The sequence below is a fragment of the Trametes versicolor genome (genome assembly GCF_000271585.1).
Source record: "Trametes versicolor FP-101664 SS1 unplaced genomic scaffold TRAVEscaffold_10, whole genome shotgun sequence".
Lineage (NCBI taxonomy): Eukaryota > Fungi > Basidiomycota > Agaricomycetes > Polyporales > Polyporaceae > Trametes > Trametes versicolor.
Genome location: NW_007360330.1, coordinates 2415364 through 2437109, shown reverse-complemented (window position 1 = coordinate 2437109; position 21746 = coordinate 2415364). Strand labels below are relative to the sequence as shown.

General features: G+C 57.2%; 6 protein-coding genes across 6 annotated transcripts; 2 read left to right on the top strand and 4 right to left on the bottom strand.

Moving 5' to 3' along the window:
• Positions 1–1142: 1142 nt before the first annotated feature.
• Positions 1143–1801, bottom strand: TRAVEDRAFT_51492 (uncharacterized protein; the record flags this gene model as incomplete). The annotated part of the gene is made up of 2 exons (XM_008043895.1): positions 1143–1237; positions 1549–1801. The coding sequence occupies 2 exons, from the start codon at positions 1799–1801 to the stop codon at positions 1143–1145; spliced, it is 348 nt and encodes a 115-aa protein (XP_008042086.1).
• Positions 1802–2966: 1165 nt separating this feature from the next.
• Positions 2967–5400, bottom strand: TRAVEDRAFT_51491 (cytochrome P450; the record flags this gene model as incomplete). The annotated part of the gene is made up of 15 exons (XM_008043894.1): positions 2967–2978; positions 3039–3166; positions 3222–3250; positions 3318–3350; positions 3409–3642; positions 3701–3730; positions 3783–3992; positions 4047–4119; positions 4173–4423; positions 4484–4653; positions 4721–4818; positions 4869–4912; positions 4965–5056; positions 5109–5206; positions 5268–5400. 15 exons carry the CDS (start codon positions 5398–5400, stop codon positions 2967–2969), a joined length of 1635 nt encoding a protein of 544 aa, XP_008042085.1.
• A 563-nt stretch (positions 5401–5963) lies between these two features.
• TRAVEDRAFT_66563 (uncharacterized protein) lies at positions 5964–11724 on the bottom strand (the record flags this gene model as incomplete). Its single annotated transcript, XM_008044295.1, has 5 exons — positions 5964–6973; positions 7028–7170; positions 7228–11010; positions 11071–11221; positions 11284–11724. The coding sequence occupies 5 exons, from the start codon at positions 11722–11724 to the stop codon at positions 6257–6259; spliced, it is 5235 nt and encodes a 1744-aa protein (XP_008042486.1). The 3' UTR covers positions 5964–6256.
• A 641-nt stretch (positions 11725–12365) lies between these two features.
• Positions 12366–14205, bottom strand: TRAVEDRAFT_153746 (uncharacterized protein). The gene is made up of 8 exons (XM_008044294.1): positions 13943–14205; positions 13730–13845; positions 13518–13676; positions 13388–13466; positions 13096–13323; positions 12953–13035; positions 12883–12897; positions 12366–12823 (listed from the first exon to the last, which is right to left on the bottom strand). The coding sequence occupies exons 1-8, from the start codon at positions 14010–14012 to the stop codon at positions 12533–12535; spliced, it is 1041 nt and encodes a 346-aa protein (XP_008042485.1). The 5' UTR covers positions 14013–14205; the 3' UTR covers positions 12366–12532.
• Positions 14206–15548: 1343 nt separating this feature from the next.
• On the top strand, positions 15549–18165 carry TRAVEDRAFT_74192 (Mfs1.1; the record flags this gene model as incomplete). The annotated part of the gene is made up of 13 exons (XM_008044293.1): positions 15549–15731; positions 15794–16028; positions 16084–16189; positions 16248–16319; positions 16385–16392; positions 16449–16560; positions 16610–16778; positions 16832–16872; positions 16926–16972; positions 17030–17036; positions 17092–17230; positions 17280–17495; positions 17552–18165. The coding sequence occupies 13 exons, from the start codon at positions 15549–15551 to the stop codon at positions 18008–18010; spliced, it is 1794 nt and encodes a 597-aa protein (XP_008042484.1). The 3' UTR covers positions 18011–18165.
• An 833-nt stretch (positions 18166–18998) lies between these two features.
• TRAVEDRAFT_51487 (iron permease) lies at positions 18999–21486 on the top strand (the record flags this gene model as incomplete). Its single annotated transcript, XM_008043893.1, has 13 exons — positions 18999–19139; positions 19202–19436; positions 19492–19597; positions 19653–19724; positions 19784–19791; positions 19850–19961; positions 20015–20183; positions 20237–20277; positions 20345–20391; positions 20447–20453; positions 20508–20646; positions 20701–20916; positions 20992–21486. The coding sequence occupies 13 exons, from the start codon at positions 18999–19001 to the stop codon at positions 21484–21486; spliced, it is 1788 nt and encodes a 595-aa protein (XP_008042084.1).
• Positions 21487–21746: the final 260 nt, after the last annotated feature.

The window sequence follows — 21746 nt, the reverse complement described above, 5'->3', positions numbered from 1 at the left end:
ATAGGCGCCCGTCGGCGACGGGTTTCCTTATAGTAAGCGGGAACAGCGGTTCCGAGTAAGACGAGGCCGCCTGATAGGTTAACCAGGCGGACCTTGTGTCACTAGGAAGCCCAGAAAGAAGCGAGACGGAGGATATACTCACCTGCAGCGAGACGAAGAGAAACAAGAGGAAGAGGCCTGACCTCCTTTTGCTTCTCTCCACACCGCCGCTTCGTATCAACAACAAAGTACCGGCGCGCACACAAAGAACACATCAACTTGGAGAAGCAGAGGACAACTGCGAAAGATAACATACGAGTCAGCGACGGGTAAGAGGACAAAGAAAAGTCGTGCCGAATGCGCACCATGTTAAGAAAACGATGTCCAAGTCGACCACCCCTCCCTCTTGAGAGAAAAGGGTCCTTAAACCAATGACCTATGTGCGAACATGTGCGAAAAGTCAGAACTGTCCTGAATGCGAGGAACACAGAAGGCGGTACTCACTTCTCGGACTTGTGCGAGGGAAGGGGCCCGTCGACTCCCTCCCCCGCTCCGACGGAGGTGACGACCGGAGGCAACAGCACAGGAGAGAGGGCGCCATCTCCCAATACTGGAGTGATCCCCAGCCGCCGCCACCGCACCCCAAACGCCAACACAGAAAGCCGAATCGCAGAAAGGAACGAAACAGAGATGAAGCGAGAAGCGAGCAAGTCCGAAGCGAGCCGAGTCAGAGAGAAAGGAGAAAGAGAACAGAACGAGAGAAGCATGGAAAGAAAGAGAGCAGAGAACCAGAGAAGCATGGAAAGAAAGAGAGCAGAGAACCAGAGAAGCATGGAAAGAAAGAGAGCAGAGAACCAGAGACCGAGCTTGAATGAGAAAGAGGGAAAGAAAGCGGGACGAAGAGGGAGAGCGAAGGCGAGGAACCGAAACGAAGGAGGGAAGAAAGCCGAAACAAGCCAGGAGAAGAGGAAGGAAGGAGACCAGGACGAAGACCGAGAAAGCAGAAGAAAAACCGAGAAGTGAACAGGACGAAACACGAGACAAGCAGAGCACCGAGGCGACGAAAACACAGAACAAGCAGAACATCGGCCAGGAGAAGACACGACACGGAGAGACAAAGAGAAAGGTTACACTTACGCCGGCATCACGGGGTCATCCAAGCCCTAGCCAGCATGCTCCTCGGTCCTCGGTCCTCGGTCCTGAGTGTCGGTCGGGTCGGTCGTCGTCCTCGTCGTCTTCGGGTTGCGGAAAGAGAGACCTGTGGGGAAAGGGATAGCAGCAACGAACAAAGACGGTGGATCTTCCGAAACCAAACGGGCGTCGAGCATTGGAGAAGACAACGAGTTCAATAGGGTCATGACTCCCCGATCCCTCAGATGCCCCGCCGCAGCCGTCAGCCTCACCGTGCCCCTGGTCTCGGCCAAGGGTGTCGTCCATCGTCCCGGTCCTCGGAGGTCTTCAGCGCGCGTCGGAATTGAGGTTGAGGTCCAGTAATCCAGCGAGAGCGAAACAGAGAGCCGGAGAAGATAAACGAAGATAAACGAGCTCAAACACGGGAACGGATCGAACGCTGAACAATCTCCACATGCCCCTGCGCGTCCTCGAGAGAAAGAAGCTTGCACCCCAGGGACTGGTAACCAAAGGCCGGGGCGTAGTCGATCTCCACACGGGGCAGGGCAGGCTGGGACACGGGCGTAGCAGGGACGAACTCGGGCCAGTCATAGGGGCGAGGGAAAGAAATCGAGGACTTGTCGAGCTTCGTCACAGTGGGCGACCGGCGCGCAGAGGACTTGGCGGAGAACAGAGTGAAGGAAGAGAACATGGTGAACGGGGTGGAAAGTGCGGGGTGGGGAGTGCGGTGGGTGTGGTGTGGGGGAAAGGTAGGTAAGGAAAGCGAGGAGGGGGAAGGTGGGTTGATATAGGCGAGAACGTCGCGATCGAGCCTGAGCTCGCCGTCGGGATCCGCTTTGGGTAGTACTTGCTCGTCGGTGGTCGGAGGGCCCAGGACATTGTCGAGTCAGCCTCATCGTGCAGCAACGCTGCAGCATTTATCAGTTTTGTATATTGAGAAGCCTCGGGTACTAGCACCAAACGATGTCATAAAGTGATCGTTATGCATGCCGCGTCCGAGTCGAATCAGAGCGAGCGACAGCGTTTTGAAAACATCTGAAAAGGTCTGTCAACAGATATAGACTCGATATATATTTTCGCTAGAGGACTCACTTATCTTATGCAGATGCAGCATGCTAGCTCTTGTACGCTCCAACCATACGGAAGCCCAAGCAGCGGCGGCGGTCATCGGAAGAAGTGCACCGACGATATTTCACACTTTTTGCTGATGTGCATGAACAGAAACATACCGCTCTTTCATCCATATTATGCGTTTTATCGAGCGGCGTGTCCCTTGCGTACGAGATCCATAAATCAGACTTGCGGTTCGAGATAGAGACTCAGAGCGGAGGAGTTCCTTTGCCATGAATCGTCGGGTAGAACGTATCGCTCATCGGTACGTCTGCCTAGGGGAGACTAGGTAGAACGTGGAGTTGGCGCCCAAACGCGGCCACGTGCTATGCACCCCACCCCCTTGCTCAGCCTCGCTCAGCTGAGTCGGCGACTCGCGCGTTCAATTGAGGAGCCGTGCGGCTACCACCACCTCACACTCATTCCACTCCGCCAGATCAACATTGGATATCGCCCAAAAGGATTAGAGCTTGGTGAAGAGGGCACTGCTAGCGATGTCCTCGTAGCAGGTTTCGCTTCTTAACACCGAACGCGCTCCTGAAATTCGACTCCCCGAGTCAAAGTGAGTGGAGGCTTGGGACGTACTACTGTTCTCGTTACATATCGACCTAGACTGCTTGAAACTCTAGGGATCCGCCGCCACGAGAGGTGCGTGTAGCTACCGCTCCTCGTTGGTCAGCGTACGGTTTGCATATTGCATTCAACGTGGCGCGTGTCTGAATGAATGGCCTATGATGTATCGTGTATCAGATGCCCCCCTGCACAGCGCAATCAGGATGTGTACCGAGTCATGATTATGCTTTGCTTTGCATCCGCACCAAGAACTCGGGGTGCGTAACGTTGGACCCTTGCACGGACGGTATGTAAACACCGCCGAACTTCCAGACGATTGCGCGTTCCGAGGGCGCGAAATCAAAAGCCAGGGACATGTGCGCGAGCGCTACTCCTGTCGCGATACTCGTAAGCTTGCGCATAATGATTTGGATGCACATGCAACTCACGCATCTCGGCCAGGGCGAGGTTATAACCACTACGGCACGAGACACAACGTCAGAAAGCAGTCTCTTCTAGCAACGCCGCAGAATGCCTCGACTCACATGCACGAACGCGGACCGGCAGAGAAAGTCGACCTGTTGCGTGCGCGACGTAAGCCGGTGTCACGACTTCATAACATACCGCAGGACGTACAGGTTCGCAAACACACTGGGCACGTGCGCGTCCGCTACTGTGCCAGGGAGCGGAGACAACCAACGCTCGGGCTTCCATTCTGCAGCGTCCGGTCCCCATATGGCAGGATCGCGGTTCGCACCAAAGATGTTGGACCAAACAACCGTGCCTGCCGGTACGTGCAGTTCGTGGATAGACCGGCCGTCTACACCCTCGATGGGGGCGCTCAGTGGGAGTATAGCATCCTTGGTTGACCTGCGATGATGGTAGCATCAGTTCGGCATCGCGTCGATGCGGATTGAGCGACACGTACACCTTATGCGTCATGTAGAATGCGGGGTACCTGTGACGAGACGATTCAGCCGCAGACACCAGAGAATACTAGGGGTTCGTACAGTCGCAGGGTCTCGCGTATGACGGCATCTAGGTAATGCAAGCCCGCCAGTGCGTCGTAGTCGAGGTCGGAAACTCCACGTCCAGTGGGGGTGGATGCATCAAGTATCTCCCTTCGAAGCTTCTCTTGCACTCTGGGGCGTTCGGAGAGCAAATGCACAGCGCGGACGATACTTGCGGATGTTGTATCAGTGGCCGCCAACAGGAGGGCGCTGGATCAGGACTGGTCAAGCGTCGCGCGTATGGCGTACGGGACGTCTGCTTACGACATCTGGCCAATAAGGCCATCTTCAGATAACGACTCAGTCCCTGAAGCATGCGACTGCATGTTTTGACGCACTGAAAGAGGCTGATGAACACATGGGCGATGTGGGGCTACCCGGGGGACTTACGTAGTACGCTCATTAGGTCCTTTCCTTCCGCCACCTCGCGGACGATCGCATCGTCCCCGAGACGAAGTAGAGCTATCTTGCGTTGCAGAACATGAGACGCCATCCCGCGTATCTCGTCAGATACCGTGCGCATCCGACGTAGGGCCTTCCAGGGAAGCACCGCCACGGTGAACCTCAGCAGCCAGGAGGGAAAGGTTCTCTTCAGCCACGGAAGAAGGGGACGCCAGACTACTAGTTGTGCGAACGCCGCGCTACGCACGAAGACACGTCAATGAGGTTGTTTAATGTGCATAACGTGCCGGAACACTCACCCAAACATCTTGAGAGCACGACTGTAGTCCGTTCCATGTCCAGCCAAGGGGCCAAAGGAGTACCCAAGTGCCGCGCGACCGACGGCTTCGAGTGAAAATCGACTGATGGTCTCCGATAGCTCCACCTCAACGAAGTTATTTCCGACGGTGCTGAGCAGGTTGTTGACGAGCTGAGCAGGCGTAGATGACGTGAAATGAGTGTCATACATTCGAACATGCACAGAAATCGCCACTGACCTCTTGCGCCACCTGATGAAACAGCGGGACTGTCTCCCGCAAGACCCGCGGCGAAAACACTGGGTTCAAAAGCTTTCGATGTTTGGAATGTTCACTGTCTGCCGACGGCTCAACTCTCCAGTCTCTACCGGCCTTCCGGGAAGCTTACCTCTTGTGGCGACCACGCTTGGACCAAAGACGGTGTTGAATGCCCTACGAAGTTGATAGCTCAGTGATAATCACGCACAACGTTGTCGCTGCGTACTCAGTGGCGCCCTCGCTAACGTCGAACTCGTCGCGATAACGCCCGAACATGGTAGTGAGCGCAAGCGGGTCGGACACAGCCAAGTGTATATCCTGGTACAAAGATGAGCACACATCTTATCCTCTGCTTGAAGCTCGCACTTACCCCGAACAGTGCGGGTAACTTGATTACTCGCCCATACGCTGTAAGTACGTGCTCGCGGTAGGCAATGGAAAACGGGCCATTCAGTTTGAAGACAACACCTGCGAATAGAGGAGCGCGTAAGAAAGGTGTTCAATCGACGGATCGGTATCAGAGACGCACCGGTCAACCAGGATTCAGACGGAGGGCCCGGGATGTTTTGCAGCGGCTGCTGCCTGCTCCTCTTCTTGAAGATTCGGTAGGCAGCGTGGCACAGCAAGGAGCCAGCAAGTACAATGGCAGTAAGCAGCAACATGAGAAGTACAGATGTGGGGATGGGATGACAGCTATGCAGAGGAAATGGGGAGTTTTGGACGAGATTCACCCCCAGCCATGAGGCAAAGCTAGCTCGGACCCCCAGCGCAACAGCGCCCGCCCACTGGTACCTAGACTAGGCCGGCAAGGATACGGATCCTCTCACGACAAGCTTCCTATGAGTAGTTCGGAACTTCCGCAGATGTGAAGCTGGTATACACACGGGAAATGTACCACAAGAAGGTTACATGGGCGGTGTTCTGCGCTGAGCGCTGGGCGCTGAAGCTTGAAGTGCTACCGATCTGCTGAGTTACATGTGCCATGGAATGAAACTGTGCAAATATCGAGGTCAACGCGAGATCGTCTGTTGAATTGCGGGAGTACTTACGATAATATCATCGGGAGGGGAAATATGCGACAAGGTGATTTACGAGGGCAAAAAGATCGAAGGCGCACCTAGATCTAGGGACCATCGACATGAACACGAACCCTCAACCAGAGTTTGATCATGAGCGCGAATGCGGCACTCGACTAATCCGGCCCATATAGGATCGCGAGGAGCTGGTGGTGATCAAGGAATGTTTGGTGTATACTGCGTAATCGCACAAAAATAACTGGATACATGCAGGCTAGGACGGAAAGGAACGGGCAGGATAGATCGATGCATCATGCATAAAACAAAGAATTGGGGATTATCAAGGAGTGGTACGAGCCAAGCAGAACGATAACAGCATGGAGGAAGATGGGGAGAGCTCAAGGGGAGTGTATGAGAACCATGCAACGCCAACGTTGATTACGGTTACGACCATGCTAAGTGCGCGAGAAGAAGAAAAAGGGAAACGTCCATCCAACAGACCCTATGTATCCAGACCAACCGATGATGCGCCCGGAACCGTCTTCGTCGACCGCCGCGACCCAAATCTAGAGAAAAATCCGCCATCGTGCGACGCCGTGCTGCCCGCTCGTGAGCGGAACGACCACGCCGGGGAGACCGGTCGCTGCAGGTCCATCGGGTTCGGATCGAGCAGCTGCTCGCCCGCTTTCGAGGCCTCTCGTTTCAAAGGAGGGTGGTCGTGGTGATGGTGGTGATGATGGCGCCCAGAGCGGCCCACCGTATGACGACCGTCGCAGCAGGCTCGCACGTTCTCGAGTCCTTCGAATTCGCCGTCAGACAGCGTCTCGTCGTGCAGCTCGAAGTCCAGGTCCTCTTCGTCTGGGCCGGCCGGAATGTGCTCGTACTCTTTCGTTGGACTACTCGGGGTCTCTTGGTGAGCCCAACGAAGGTACTCGGCGGCGGGCGTGCCGGAACGCTTGCCCATCGAACCTCCTAGCGAAATCTGGGAACGACTTCGCTGGCCTCGCGGAGTGACATTCCATGATTCGCCGCTGAGTCCTGTCCGGCCAGTACGCGCGCTGCGCTGGCTCTCTGGACTGGACACCATGCCGGGGCGGTACTGCGGTTCGTCGCCTGGAAGATCGCCATTGACGGACATGGGGCTCATCGGTGGTGCGGGACCTGGGGCACCTGGCACCCCGTGCATCTGGCCTGGCCGCGTGAGGAGGTACGTCAAGGCCTAAGCCCAACATCAGCATTCGTTGCAGTGAGGCTGGGTAATCTCCAAACTCACGTTGTACCAGATATCGTGTCTCTCCCGCGTGGGCGCGGTGAACTTCATCTCCCGTTGAGGCGTAGACACGATCACACTGTACTGGTGGATACCCGGTGGCATTGGGTTAGGATCCATTACAGTGCGCACGGACTCGATATAAGCTGGTTGTGTGAGGTCAGAGAAGGATACAACCACGCGACATGAAAAAGATCGCTTACCACTCTTGGCACTGGACTCCGTGACGTTTGACGAGCCAGGATCCGCAGAGCTCCAGTACAGCGTACGCGTGTACGGGTGTACCCAGAAGAAGCGCTTGTGTCGTCGCTCCCCATGGCCCTTCCCGATCGCCCGACGAGTATACTTGTACAAGAACTCGCCGATCATCGTCTGCGTAATGGCGTGGATGATGGTAGGGTCCGTTGAGCCCACACCACCGGGCGCAGCTTGGGGCGCACGCTCTGGCACGTTCAGCACCTCGGCGTTGCTGTGCCGCCGCATGTGGTCGAAGATGTGATTCTCGGATGAGATCGACGAACGCTGAGAACCGATGCTCTGGCCACCAGAGTGGAGCGACGCGGAGGACAACTCGCGGCGCTCGCGGTCCCTGAGGTTGAACGAGAGCGCAGACGGACTTGAGAGGGGTGCGCGGGCGGCGGCGTTGGCAGCCGACCGGAAGCTGCTTGTCGATGGCAGCTGGCGGAGGCCCTGCTGCGATGGTGGCATCGAGCCGTGCGACCGGCCGATGGTGCCTCGTCCAGGGACGCCGAGACTGGGCGTCGTCGCGCGCTGGATGAGCTCGGGAGGGGGTGGTGAGGAGGGTCTAGGGGGTGGCATGTCGTGGGATATCCTCTTCTCGGGTATGAACGGCGGGGGTAACATGCTGTTAGGCGGGGGCGGTTGACGGGGTGGTGGAGGGAGGACCATCATGGGTGGACGCGATTTGTCGATATTCGGCAACACTGAAGGCGTGCGCGAACGACTGACCACGTCGTCCATGGCGGACGAGAGGGTGGACTCGATGGACTGTCGCCGATCCGAGTGGGAGGTGCGGGGACGGGCGATGAAGGTGGCATTCGCGTCCCGGATAGTGGTATTGGGTGAGGGAGCGGCGACCACGGCGGGGATGGGTGTCGTTGTCGTTGTCGGGCCCGCCGACGAGGGGGGTGAAATGAACTGGAACTGCTGAGAGCTAGGCCCAACACGGAACACGGTGGGGATTGACGGCGCGTTTGCCGAAGCACCGGATGCAGATGAAGAGGCGACGGATGGACCCAAGGGCACGACGGGAGCAAACGAGGGAGTGGAGGGTACTTGGACGGCGGTGGGTACCGGTACGGCCGCAGTAGAGGGAACAAAAACCGGAGCGGGAATGGAAACTGGGGCAGGAGGCGCAGGAGGCACCCACTCGTCCGTCTGCACAGACATCTCCTTGAGCTCTGGCTTCGGCTCCGGTATGGGCTCCGGCGCAGGAGTAGGCTCAATAAACACCGGCTCAGGCACTGGCGCTACCTCCGGCTCAGGTTCGGGCTCTGGTTCTGGCTCAGGCTCGGGCTCAGCCTGCACCTCGACGTCGACAAGTACCACCCGAGGCGGCTCAGGAATCGCATCCGTCTCCACAGCCATTGACTCGTATGTTAACTGTGGCTTGACAGGAGACGACGGGGAGTGCGCCATCGCATACGTGGGCGACGTGAGGGGGATCGACGCCGTCGATGACATCGCGGAGAAGTTGCCGTTCCTGCTATCCATACGCGACGCCTTGATACTCTCCTCGCTGCCCGAGTCGGAGAAGTCTGCGTCCGAAACGGTCATCATGGAGTGGTAGTCGCTGAGTGAGTCCGTCGGCGTCATGAGCGCGCTCCGTGCGTCCGTGAACTCCTCGGTGTGCGCCGTCTCGCCCATGATCGAGCCCGTCTCGGTAACCGCGTCATCCTCGTCGTAATACCCGCTCGAATCACTCAGAGCCAGCGAGGGCGGCCGTGGCGCCTGGATGGTGGTGTCTCCGCTTGAATCGCCGACAGACGTGTCGAGATACTGGCGTGAGACGTCGCCCGCCTGCGCTCCCGCGTGAGCAACGGCAAGCGCAGTCTGCGTCTCGGCAGACGCAGTCACGAGCTGAGGTAGAGCTTGCGTTTGGGTGTTCATGTCGGACGTCGCGGCAACCACTGACACGAGCTCTGGCGCCGTCTGCATCTCCGCATGAGAAACCGTCGGGGCGACAGTCTGCACTTCTGCGACGGAAAAGACCGGCAGAACAGGCGGTGGTGGGAGTGCGGGCTCCGCGACCGCGTCTGTGTTCACGCCTGCGGACAGCAGCGTAACGGACGGCTCGACGATATCGTACTGTACCTCGGCATCCGTTCGAACAGGAACTGGCTCCTCGTCGGTCTGCATGGACACCTCGATGCGCGGGATTGGCGCCTCTGGCTCTGGCTCGGCTTGCACGCCCATCTCGATCGTCGCAGGAGTGACCCGTATTGGCGGTGGCGGGGGTGGAGGAGGGGACGCCTCAAAGTCGGTCTGTACACCAAACTCGGCCGTCTCGATTGCCTCGAACTCCTGCTTGAGGTCGTCGGCTCCTGGCGAACCGATCATACCGAAGCCGAGCTCTGCAGCAAGGGCTTCCGGCTGCCCAACGAGGGATGGTGGTCGCGCCTCCTGATACGCAGCACCGCCGCGAGAGCGACGAGGGAGTGTACCCCCGCGAGCCACGCGCGCAAGAACGCTTTCCTGTAGAGGGCTTACATTCTGCTGGAGAGAGCTTGCAGAAGCAGATCGACGAAGAATATTCGCAAACGCGGGATCCATACCATCCACGCTCGTGCGGTTGGACACTATGTTGGGCGACGGCGAGGCCTGCAGATCAGGCTCCTCTTCATCCATGTCCTCCATGAAGTTCTTGGCATCTTCAGGACGGAATGCAGCGGGTAAGCGAGGAACCGGTGGTGCGGGGGAAGACTCGTTGTCAACGTCGTCGCCGAACTCGGAAGCAGGACTGTGCGCGGCCATGCCCAGGCGTTGGGTGAGCGTAAGCCCACCTCGTCCTCTTCCACGACCGCGGCCACGAATCGTGCGATAAGGTGTGAGGCGCGCTTTCGGCTTCGAGAGCTCAGGCTCCTCCTCAACTTCAATCTCTTCCTCTTCAATCGCGAAGCCAGGGGACGCTTCAAGCTTGCGGCGGTAGTCCATGCGAAGCTCCTTCTCGCGCTGCAGCGTGCTCTTGAGCGTGTTGATCTGTCGCTGAGCATGAGCAAGGCGCTGCTGAAGAGCCTCGATCTCATTGCTGGGGTGGTTGGGCGCGAGGAAGGGACGTGAGGGAGACGGATCAGGGGACTCGTCCGCGAAGTCGAAACCGTCGGGCGGGAACAGGCCTGAATTGTCCAGCTTCTTGCGGTTGTGCGTCGATGCTCCCGCCACGCTGAAGACGTCGTCATCGTCGTGTTCCGCAGGAGTGGCCATCTCAGAGGCGGTAGCACCGTTCGGCGTGAGCGGAGAGCCAAAGCGCGGAAGACGGCGGCTCTGCTTGGCTGCGTCTGCCTTGATCGAGTCGAGGGCCTGCTGAAGATCGGACTTGTCGCGCTGGAGGCCCGCCGCGTGCTTACGCGCCTGCGCGACGTCAGTCTCGTGCTTGGCCTTGAGCTCCTCGTACGCAGTCTGCTGACGCTCCGCCTCATTCTTGTGCTGATCGGCCGTTTCGCGGGTATGGGTAAGCTGCCTGGTGAGCCTCTTGTTCTCACTCTCCAGACGCTGCGCCGTGGCTTGCGCGTCTGCTGCTTGCGTGCGTAGCTCTTGGAGGGTAACTTCGAGATTCCAGTTTTCCTCCTTGAACTTGTCTGCGGACTGCTCTTGCTGTCGGAGTGCGCCACGGAGGGTCTCGACGGTTTTCTCGAGGTCATCCTTCTCCTCCTTCATGTCCTGGATCGCCTTGTCACGCTCCCCTAGCAGACTTTGCAACCTCCGAACTTCCGTTAGGAGGCCACTTCCGATCTCAAACGCGAACTCTGCGATCCGTGATTAGTCGCGAACGCGTCTATCAAGGTGGCATGCACGGAGATGCTTACCAACGTCATCAGCGCGATGGGCTGCATTCTTTGCACGCCGAGACGATTGCGCTGCGGATGGGCCAGCTGCTGCACCTTTCGTCCGTTCGTGGTCACTCCGCGAGCCTTCCGCGTGACGCGACGCTGCGGGTGCATGCACGCCGTTCGTAGGCTGCTCAAGCAATGCCATGTACTTCAGTTAGGCATCTCCAGTGCGAAAAACACGCCACACACCTTGGGTCCGCCGAAAACACTCGTCAACTGCTCGTTCTCCGCGTCCCACGCCTTGAGCGAATCCGCCAGCTCCCGGTAGCGCTCCCGCGCGCTCACGTCAAGTCCGTCTTCGCTGCCACTCGCGTTTCCTGCATCCAGCTCGTGTTCCTGCATCTGCCGGATGCGCTCTTCAAGCTCCATCCGCTGCGCGAGGAGTTGGTGGCCGAGTGTCGCCGCTGACTGGAGCTGCTTTTCCTTGTTGTCGAGCAGCGCCTGCAGGTGCAACCGCATGCTGTCGGTTGTGTCGAACTGCGAGATAGACAGAGGAGGGGAAATGGGGCGGGAAGAGGAAGACATGACGTCCTCGCCGTCGGAAAACGTGGCCATCGTGCCCGACGACGATGGTGGTGGTGAGGACGACGCGGGCGGCGGCGACGCGACGCTCGGGCGTGTTTGTGACATGTTCGTTACGCCACAGTCACAATATCACGGTTCTCCCGCTAAACTCGCTGCCTCAAGTTGCCGCGTTTGGCGAGCTCAGCCTGCTGAGCGACGGCGACCTGCTCCCTGTCGGAGACACGCCTGGGGCCTGGGTGATGAAGGAAAGTGGGAGGAAGGGGTGCAAATGGCCTTCATCAACGCAGCCGAATCCTTTTGAACGTTCTCGGACTTGTTCCATGCTTTCATGGCAAGTTCGGATACCACGCGTCCAAGCGTTCAAACTAAAGCTCAAGAATACAGGCGCAAGCTCCAATGAGGTATCTGTGTGTACCGTGACCCTCTCAACCAGCTCGTTGAAAATGCAGGATCTGTGTATATTCCTTATGTTAGACTGTGACAAGGTTATCGCGGTTTGCGCCTCGCGTGGACGCGTGAACATTAGGCCTACTTCACTATAACGACCATCTAGCATCGCCCAGTGCTTAGGTTGACCGGTCAAGCTTCGCTGTCTGCGCAGGAAGGGTGATGGGAAACATGTCATGCGCCATATTTACTCGAGTGACTTTACGAAGGTCGCTCTCGAGGGGACAAAGTCGGGTCAGTAGTTTTTGTTCACAATATCCTGCGTTTACCCGTCGCCGTCACTTGCACTTCAAAAATTACGATAAGGAGGGCCTCCGAGGACAACAATGCATACTATGTACGTGCCAGGTCGTAAACTACGTTCTAACATACAGCAACGCGACCGAATACAGGAACAGTCCAAGCAACATAGCGCAGCTACAAGATCCAAGCACTGGCGCAGGTATATCACATTTTACCACGACCGTTAAGCCATCTTGCTCAGCTCATACTCCCGCGACGAGCTCCCCCTCTCTCCAGGATGATATCCTATTCGCGACGTGCTGTCCACTACGGTGGAGTCCGTCACGCTATCGGTAATGTGCTGGAGGTTGACATTGATCTCCGCGTCCGCGAGCGAGCCGTCGCTGCGGCGCGCGACAGTGCTCAGTCCGGGCCCGTAACTGCGGCTCCAGAAGTGGATGCTGCTCCGCTGTCCGGTAGACGGCTCCTTCGGGGTTGTTTGTGCGCGAACGATGAGCATCGAAAAGATGACAGCCTAGAGGAGCTGCGGTCAATATCTGGTCTAATCGTGGAGCTAAGCGAATGTGTGCGTACGGTCACCGGTGGTAGCTATGAGAATGCGTAAGCATGGGGTACGCATGACTAAGGCCAACGCGGAACTTACTGGGTCAAGGAACACGAAGAACACATTGGACCCTACACTGCTGGTCACGATGAGAGCGAACAAGTACGCGCAGTACAACGCAGCTGTACGATCCGCTGTTTAGTATCCCGTTGGCACCCCCAGCTCGCGGGGTTTCTACTCACCGCTCTCGATGACGATCTCCAGTACGTTCTTCGTCGCTGACATGTCCACGACGCGCTTCGCGAACACATGCACGCGCCAGATCTTGAAGCAGATGAGGCTCGCGCAGAGCATGTTCACGCAGAACGTCAGGATGAAGAAGTAGCGTATCCGGACCGTGACGTCTGCAAGAACCAGCAAGTCGCCGGGGTGCGTGCGCGAGAGCGTCCACATTGCCCAGATGCCGATAGCTGCGTATTATCCACTGCTCAGCAAACGTGCGAGCTTGCAGCACAATGTAACATTTGAACTCACCGATGTTGGCAAGGATCGCGCCGGTGGGAATGAGTATGACAGCGATGCTCATGTCCCAGATAATGAACGTCCGATATGTCTAGGCCCGATATTAGCAGTTCCCAGGTCGTCCGAGTGCTATATGGCTTACTATGATGGCATCCGAAATCAGCGCGACGATGACGTTTAGCGCGTTCTTGACCAACGACTCCGGTGTTGCGGGATCCGCATAGAACAGGCTCGGGTTAGGTAGCATCTTGCCCTTGACGGAGAATGCATGGTAGCCTCGCCATATTTCCACGATTAGATCCTGTACAGCCGACGCCCTGAGAGGTGCTCTCCTTCCATGAAATCGAAACGTACAATGGTGGTCGTAATGCACATGAGCGCACACGCAATGGGGAGCCATATGGAGAGCCCTTGGCGCAGCTTCTTGCGGAGAATGACTATACATTGTGGAAGGTAGATGAAGTACGCGCCTGTCGACAGTTGACGTCGCGTATATTATGGCATGGGCGCGTACGCGTAGACGTCTCGATCAGGGACCTGACAGAGGCATGGGGATTGGAAACGCACCCGTAGCGAGCATCTGTAGCAATAACCCTATCAAATGTGCATTTGGCACCAAGATGCCAGGGGACGCCATCCCAGCTTCTCCGAAAGGGGGTCTTCTGCCCTACCAGCACTCCCGTCTGCGCGGGAAGGCCTTAGGCTCCAAGTACGGTGAACGGGGCCGGTTGTCAAGGGCCAGATGCGTATGTGGCAAAAATCGTGAGCGAAGTGGCCCTTACAGGCAGTCACAGAGCTACGAGACCGGTTCGAGGACGGAGGGAGGAAGCAAGGGGAGCTGGAACTGGGGCGCGCCCTCATGGGCGCATGGGATAGGCTTCACGCGCTAGACCGTCCGCGAATCCATCCGTGGGAGGCCGATGGCTTCCTGAGTTTAGAAGCTGCGGATTTTCCGATGATGTGAGCAGCCGACCACTTCGACAACTCCACAACTCGGGTTAATAAATGAACGCAAGCCTTTTGCAAGCCTTAGTTTGCACTAGATCCGTTCTGCGGACGGTGGCTTATACACGGCACCTGTAAACGGCTGCTGTTCAGCGTAGTAGAGGGCCCGAGAGTCATCTCCGGTCAAGATGCGGAGAAATCAACTGACCGCTTAGATTACGCTTCTAGCGCTCCGAAGACGAAATCGAAAGGGTATATTTTATGCCGTTAGATGCGGGATTTCTCGTTTCATTCAACTGGGCGCCTGAAGGAGGGTGTTGGGCGTGGTTGGAGAGCACAGCAAGGCTCAACACTGAGATGTGCAGTACATGCATAGCGAGAATGAGGGGAGAAGTCGTATACGTACTCTGGTGAGCAACAATCATTGGAGTTCGTTTGACATTTTGTACCATTTGTATCATATGTACCACGACAAGACTCCGGACACCCCGATAAGGCATGCCACGTGGTAGCAGCCGAACGCCACGAAGTCTACCAAACGCCACCTCGACGCCACCTTAACTCTGCACCTCACGCTCCATCGTGGTCAATTTTGCCTCGGGGTTTTCTCTCGTCGGACAAATACGTGCAGTATCAAGCAAACGACCCTTTGGATCCAGCGGGTATAAACCGCTGCGTGGCCCGCTCTGACCCGCTGAGAAATCCGAGGAAGCACGACCGCGTGTTTCCGCGGCAGAAGGTGCGGCGCGGAGTTTTCTGTTCAGACTCCACCGTCCGGATATCTCACAGCACGATGCATTCTGCGGGCCAGCGCCGGGCCTCATCTTGCGCGGAACTTTCCTGGTCAACTGAGTTGACCTCTCGCCCGAACTCTCATTCCCGTGCTCCTCCACATGCCCCACCTTTTTCGGGTGGCATTCCCCCTCTTTCCCCAAACTCTGTTATCTGACATTCTCCTCCGAGTCAAACCTCCGGTGCATCTTCCGGGGCTGGGCATGTGCATGGCTATGCCCTAGCAATCACAACAGCCTCAAGGTTTATGAGAAGCCGGCGCCGCCCGCGCGTCCCGGGCGCGTGCGATCGGTGAGGCGAATCGCGCTCAAACCCACCTTCCATCTCAAGAAGCGGAAGCGAGATCGTGCCAAATATGCTCTGCGCCGGAGCAGTCCTTTTTCAGTCATGACAGATAGCACCAGGAGCGGCGCGACTCTTGCTGCGAGCCCCCATCATGTCTCTCCCAGCGTCCGCAAACGCGTCGTCAACATCGATGGGCACCGTGCCGCAAGACACAAAGCCCACTGAGCTCACCGTGGCGGAGCCCACGCCTCCGCCTCCGACGAAGCGCGGATGGCGCTTCTGGGTCATCTTCCTCGCCCTCTGTCTCTCCCTCTTTCTCACCGCCCTCGACTTGGTACGTTCCACTCTTCTCGCGCTACTTTCCGCGACGCTGACGTTCTCCGCGCACACGCCCAGGCTTCTGTGTACACGGCGCTGCCGTCGATCGTCCATGACCTCGAAGGCGCGGACTCCTTCGTTTGGATCTCTTCCGTGTACACGCTCTCATGCGCGGCCGTGCTCCCCATGAGCGGCCGCCTCGCGGACATCTTTGGCCGGCAAATCGTTCTGCTTGGCGCTATCGTCCTCTTCGCCGCCGGCTCCGCTGTGACCGGCGCCGCGACGAGCATGGGCATGATCATTGCGGGCCGAAGTATGTTCTCCCAGCGCGCTCGTTCTCACACGGATGCTGACCGGACCGCGCATAGCTATACAGGGCGTGGGGTCCGGTGCGATCCAGGTGCTGGTCGCGATTGTCACCGCAGACCTCATACCGCTGAAGGAGCGAGGGCTGTTCCAATCCATCACCGGCGCGTGAGCATTGCATCCCATGGATCGCGTAAAGTCCAATGCACTGAACTTGGCCTTGCAGTACGTTCAGCTTTGCAACGGCCACGGGGCCTTTCATTGCAGGGGCACTTTCCCAGCATGCGAGTTGGCGATGGTAAGCACCCATATTTAAGGTTGTGCGCGCATTGACACGAGCTAATATTGCAATTGCTTCCGTAGGCTGTTCTGTGAGTGCATGATTTCATGCAATGTGCTCGGAGCTGGATGACTTACTGCTATGCAGATATCAATCTTCCGCTCTGCGCCCTGGCGTTCACTGTTGTCCTGATCTTCCTGCGTCTGCGCAAGCCCCCGATTGAGAGCTACAAGAAGGTGTTCTTCTCGGTAGACTGGATGTACGTACCGCCGTACGATCGCTGCTTCAGCCTACTGACGTCGCAAAAGCGGGAACGGGTTGATCATTGCGAGCTCGACATCATGCATCGTCGGCCTCACATGGGCAGGGATCCGGTTCCCCTGGTCATCCGCGCAGGTGATTGCCCCGCTGGTCATCGGCGTCCTCGGGCTCTTCGGCGCGCTGGCGTATGATGCGTATTGGGCATCACATCCCATAGTGAGTACCGCGCGGTACCTGCGTGTGCAAGTCACTCCTAACACGTTTTGTAGATCCCCGTTGCGATTATCAAACACAGAACGACTTTGGGAGGGCGAGTCCGCATCTCCTAAAGAGGCGGTGCAGAGACTGATACATCGCAAATAGATATATCGGGTCATTCTTCCACATCATGGTCGCGAACAGCATCACCTGTAAGCCGCTTGCTTCCGTGTCTGTTTGCTCGTTGTGCTGACTCTATGATGGCGTAGTCTACCTGTGAGCGACACGCATCAGCAGAATGCTCATGAGCATAGCTGAGACGTCTTTGCAGCCCGACGTACTTCCAGGCAGCGAAGATAGCGCCGCCGCTCTTGTCAGGGCTGTACATCTTCCCGACAGTCATCTGCATCTCGCCCTCGGCGATTCTGCAGGGCATTCTCGTCAGCAAGACAGGCAAATACCGCCTCATCGTAAGCCTCCGTATCCAATCAGTCAAGAGCCTTGCTAATACAGGCGCAGAACTTCATCGGCTGGTGCGGGATGGCCATCGGCGTCGGCCTCCTGACGCTGCTCAACGAGAACACGCACGTCGCGGTCACCATCCCGTTCCAAATGATTGCCGCAATCGGCGTCGGGTTCGTGTACTCGACGACGTTCTCAGTGCTTGCGCCGCTCGAGCCAACACAGAACGCAGCGGCGCTGAGCTTCCTGTTATTCATGCGCACATTCTCCTCGGTACGTCCACCGCCGCGTCGCAAATTTTACGTATGCTGACGACACCTGATTACCAGGCATGGGCATCCTCCATCTCAGCGACCATCTTCCAGAACCGCCTCCAGGCCCACCTCCCCACTGCGTTCCTGGACCTCATCCCTTCAGGGCAAGACGTGACGTACAGCGGGATCCCGCTCATCCCGTCGCTAGCGCCCGAGCTCCAGGACACAGTGCGCAGCGTGTTCGCGGAAAGCATCCGCCTGGTGTGGTACATCTCGCTCGGACTGTGCGCGGCCGGCTTCGCGAGCGTCGCGGTGCAGAAGCACGTGCCCCTGCACACGAAGATGGACAACCGCTTCGGGATGAAAGGGCCGGAGAAGGGTGCGGGCGTAGACGCAGAGAAGGCTCCGGAAGCGAGTGACGTCTCCCCGGCGGAGAACACAGAAGGCTCGGAGAAGGGGGCACCGGTGGAGAAGACCCCGGGCTCTGTCGTGGAGGTGTCGATGCGCGACCGGGATTCTGATGGGCGGTCTTGAGATCGCGCTGGGGGGAGGTTAAGTATGTATCTTTATGTGAGTCCGCGTTCGCTCATTTTGCTGTGTATAAGTTAGAGATCTGTCTCCCGTACTGTGGGCCTAGCGCCGCCCTGTACTTCCCCTCCCTGCTGTACTTATTGAATTACACTCGTTCCAGTTCTTTGCGGCTCTGTTTGGCACTTTACGTTCTGTAGGACACCCGCGGACCTCCTGGCGTCGACACAAGCGGTCTGCTCTTGTCCAGTGCCGCGCGTGGCGGCTGGTGGCGTGACACGGATGCGATCCCTGCGAAGTGCTGCGAACGTAAAAATTAGCCAAAACAACTAAAGCATTCTTGTAAGAGAACTTATTCGGTGTGTCCTCTTTCAAGCTCAAAAACTTCGCGATGCTCTGCTGATAGAATTTATGTTACAGCTGCGGTCATCTGGTGCCAGAGCAAGGAAAAGGAGAAGTTGAAACTCCTTAAGTGCTAGGTGGCGGCAGATGCCGACCGGACTACAAATCGAAGATCCCGGGGAAATGACACTGGTTCCAGGACTTACTCCTCTCAACAACCTCTGAGTGAAGTTCAGCTACAGTCGCTACATCGATTCAAGATGTACAACAATCCACAGGGGACCAGTAATCGTTCAGCTCGCCTCAGGGATCATCGGGGACATAGCATCACGGTGGGCCCGGGCACTGGCGCGACGTTGCGACATGTCCGAACAACTGATGCCCGGTGGTGGTCACGATGGACCATAACTCGGACTTCTCCATGGCGAGGAGCTTGCGTGCATGGTACGTAGTACGGTGGCGTCGGAAGCGAAAGAGGCGTACAGGGCAAGTATCCTGCATACCAGTACCTTTCTTCGCGTCTTCGCTGAATGATCCACTTCCCGCAGTCCCCATTCGCGCTCCAGTGCCTACAGCGCCCGAGATATATCTCAAGCGATATCGTCGAGGCTCTTGCATGCACTACTACTGACCCACGAACCCGAGCTGCTCAATGTCGTCCTCAGTATCGGACTCCGACCCTTCGACGTCTTCAGACTCCATCCCCAAAGCACGCACCGAGAGGCGGGGCTGGCGGTTCTGGATCATATTCGTCGCTCTCTGCGTATCCCTCTTTCTCACTGCCCTTGATCTGGTATGTGCCATATCTTGAAAACGTCCTCTTTTACCGGAGACGCTGACATAGACTTGCTGCAGGCATCTGTCTCTACCGCTCTTCCCTCTATCATCCATGACCTTGACGGCACGGACTCCTTCGTATGGGTCTCCTCCGCCTACACACTCGCTTGCACGGCTGTACTACCTATGAGTGGTCGCCTCGCGGACATTTTCGGACGACAATACGTCCTCCTTATCGCAATCCTGTTCTTCGGTGTAGGTTCTGCGGTCGCAGGTGCTGCGACGTCGATGGACATACTCATCACTGGCCGAAGTACGTTTGACCGTATCTCAGCGACCATCAAAATTCACGCTAACCCACTTCCCAGCTATACAAGGAGTCGGTTCTGGCGCGATACAGGTTCTCGTCGCAATCGTCATCGCGGACCTCATTCCCCTCAAAGATAGAGGGTTCTTTCAGGCATTGACCGGCGCGTGGGTGGAGTGTAGTTCTGATGCACTCCGGCGGTAGTTCTCAAATGGACTGCAGGACGTACAGCTTCGCCTCCGCCATCGGCCCTTCCATCGGAGGAGCTATTGCCCAGCGCGCATCTTGGCGATGGTGCGGTCCAGCTCGGACTACCACCAGCAGATATAGCTGACCTCTTAGCTCCGATCTAGGCTATTTTGTACGTCCTGAGCTATCCGTCATTGCAAGCATCGGATGTCGCTCACTTCGATATACAGATCTCAACCTCCCGCTCTGTGCGATCGCATTCACCATCGTCCTTCTTTTCCTGCATCTTCGGAAGCCACCAGTGCAGAGCTTCACCTCCGCATTTATGGCGATGGACTGGATGTAAGTCTATTTTCTCGCGCCCTCATTAATGACGACTGACTGCGCATGCGCAGAGGGAACATCATAATTATCGGGAGCGCAACCTCGTGTATCTTCGCGCTCACCAACGCCGGGGTCAAATATTCCTGGTCGTCAGTGGAGGTGATAGTGCCTCTCACAATTGGCCTCGTCGGATTCCCGGTCGCACTCTTATACGACGCGTACATAGCCTCGCATCCCGTGGTACGCTCTCGATTGTTTCAGCGTTGTTCCTTGTTCACGCGCGATCATCCTAGGTTCCCACTGCCGTCATCAATAACCGCACCAGCATCTCCGGGTGGGTCATTGACTGGAGTCTATGTGTACTAATATGATGTTATTGACCACACCGTCTCTTCACGCAGGTACATCACTACCTTCTTCCACGGTTTGGTCGTCAACAGTGTTGTATGTATGTAAAGTCCCACCTACCTATTGCGAGTGGCATCTACTAACGGTATACGTAGTCTATCTGTAAGGTCTTGCGTCCATGTTGTGGCTCCCCAAAGGTGACCTGTCGCGCTATAGACCTGCATACTTCCAGTCTTGCAAGGTCGCCCCGCCACTACTGTCCGGGCTTTACTTCTTTCCAACAGCGCTCTTTATTTCACCTTCTGCCGTCGTTCAAGGCATCATCGTCAGCAAGACCGGCCGGTACCGCCTCGTTGTGAGCTTTTTTCCCGCATACCACTTCGTATCGTGCTCACGACGAGGTAAACAGACGGTCGTAGGATGGGCTGCGATGCTCGTTGGCGTCGGACTGTTCACCCTCATCGACGCGGACACGCCTATCGCCGTCACCGTCCCCATGCAGATTATCGCGTCTATTGGGTTCGGCTTCCTGTGGGCGACGAACTTCACCGTCATGGCTCCTCTGGACCCCGTCCATAACGCATCCGCGCTCTCCTTCCTCCTCTTCGTCCGGACCTTCTCCTCCGTGAGTAGCACTAGTCTTCCTTCTGATCCCTATCTCCGTCTTCTGATTTTTATCCTCCGACTCATTCTCACGTAGGCCTGGGCAGTCGCCATCTCCGGCACAATCCTCCAGAATCAGCTGGATGCCCATCTCCCTCCCGCGTTCCTCGCCACATTCCCACCCCGCAGCGACCTCGCTTACAGCGTAATCCCAGCGATCGCCGCCCTCCCGCCATCACTCCAGACCGCAGTTCGCGCTGCTTTCGCAGCAGGCTTCCGCCTCATGTGGCGCGTGCTGCTCGGGTTCTGTGGTGCGGGTTTGTTGAGCGTCGCGCTGCAGAAGCACGTCGTGCTGCACGAGAAGATGGATGAACGGTGGGGGATGATCGAGCGAGAGGAGGCGGCAGAGGCAGGGGCAGAGGCAGGGGCAGGGTTGAAGGGCAAGGATGCGGTGGGCGAGGTGTGCGAAGAGAAGGCAGAGGATGTAAGGGTCTCGGTGTGCGAGGTGGACCGTTCTCAGGAGGCAGTGGACATCATACCTGTTCTGGTTGTGTCTCCGCCGGAGTCGGAAATGTCGGAAGTTAGTGTGTAATGTATCAACTCAATTTCTTCCAGCGGTAGCCAGAATGCGTCAGGCATGATTATACACTTATGCTTCACTCGTCGAAAGAGTGCCGACAACTGCTGCGGCACCAACCAAGGTCATGACATCGCGATCACGACTACAGCGACCAATTTGCTTGCGATACTACTACAGGCTTTGCTATAAACTACATCACTGTTTCCTTTCACCGGTGTTCTGCAAGATCATTGCCACGCGATAAGCCAACGCCCCACTGTAACGAACACCGC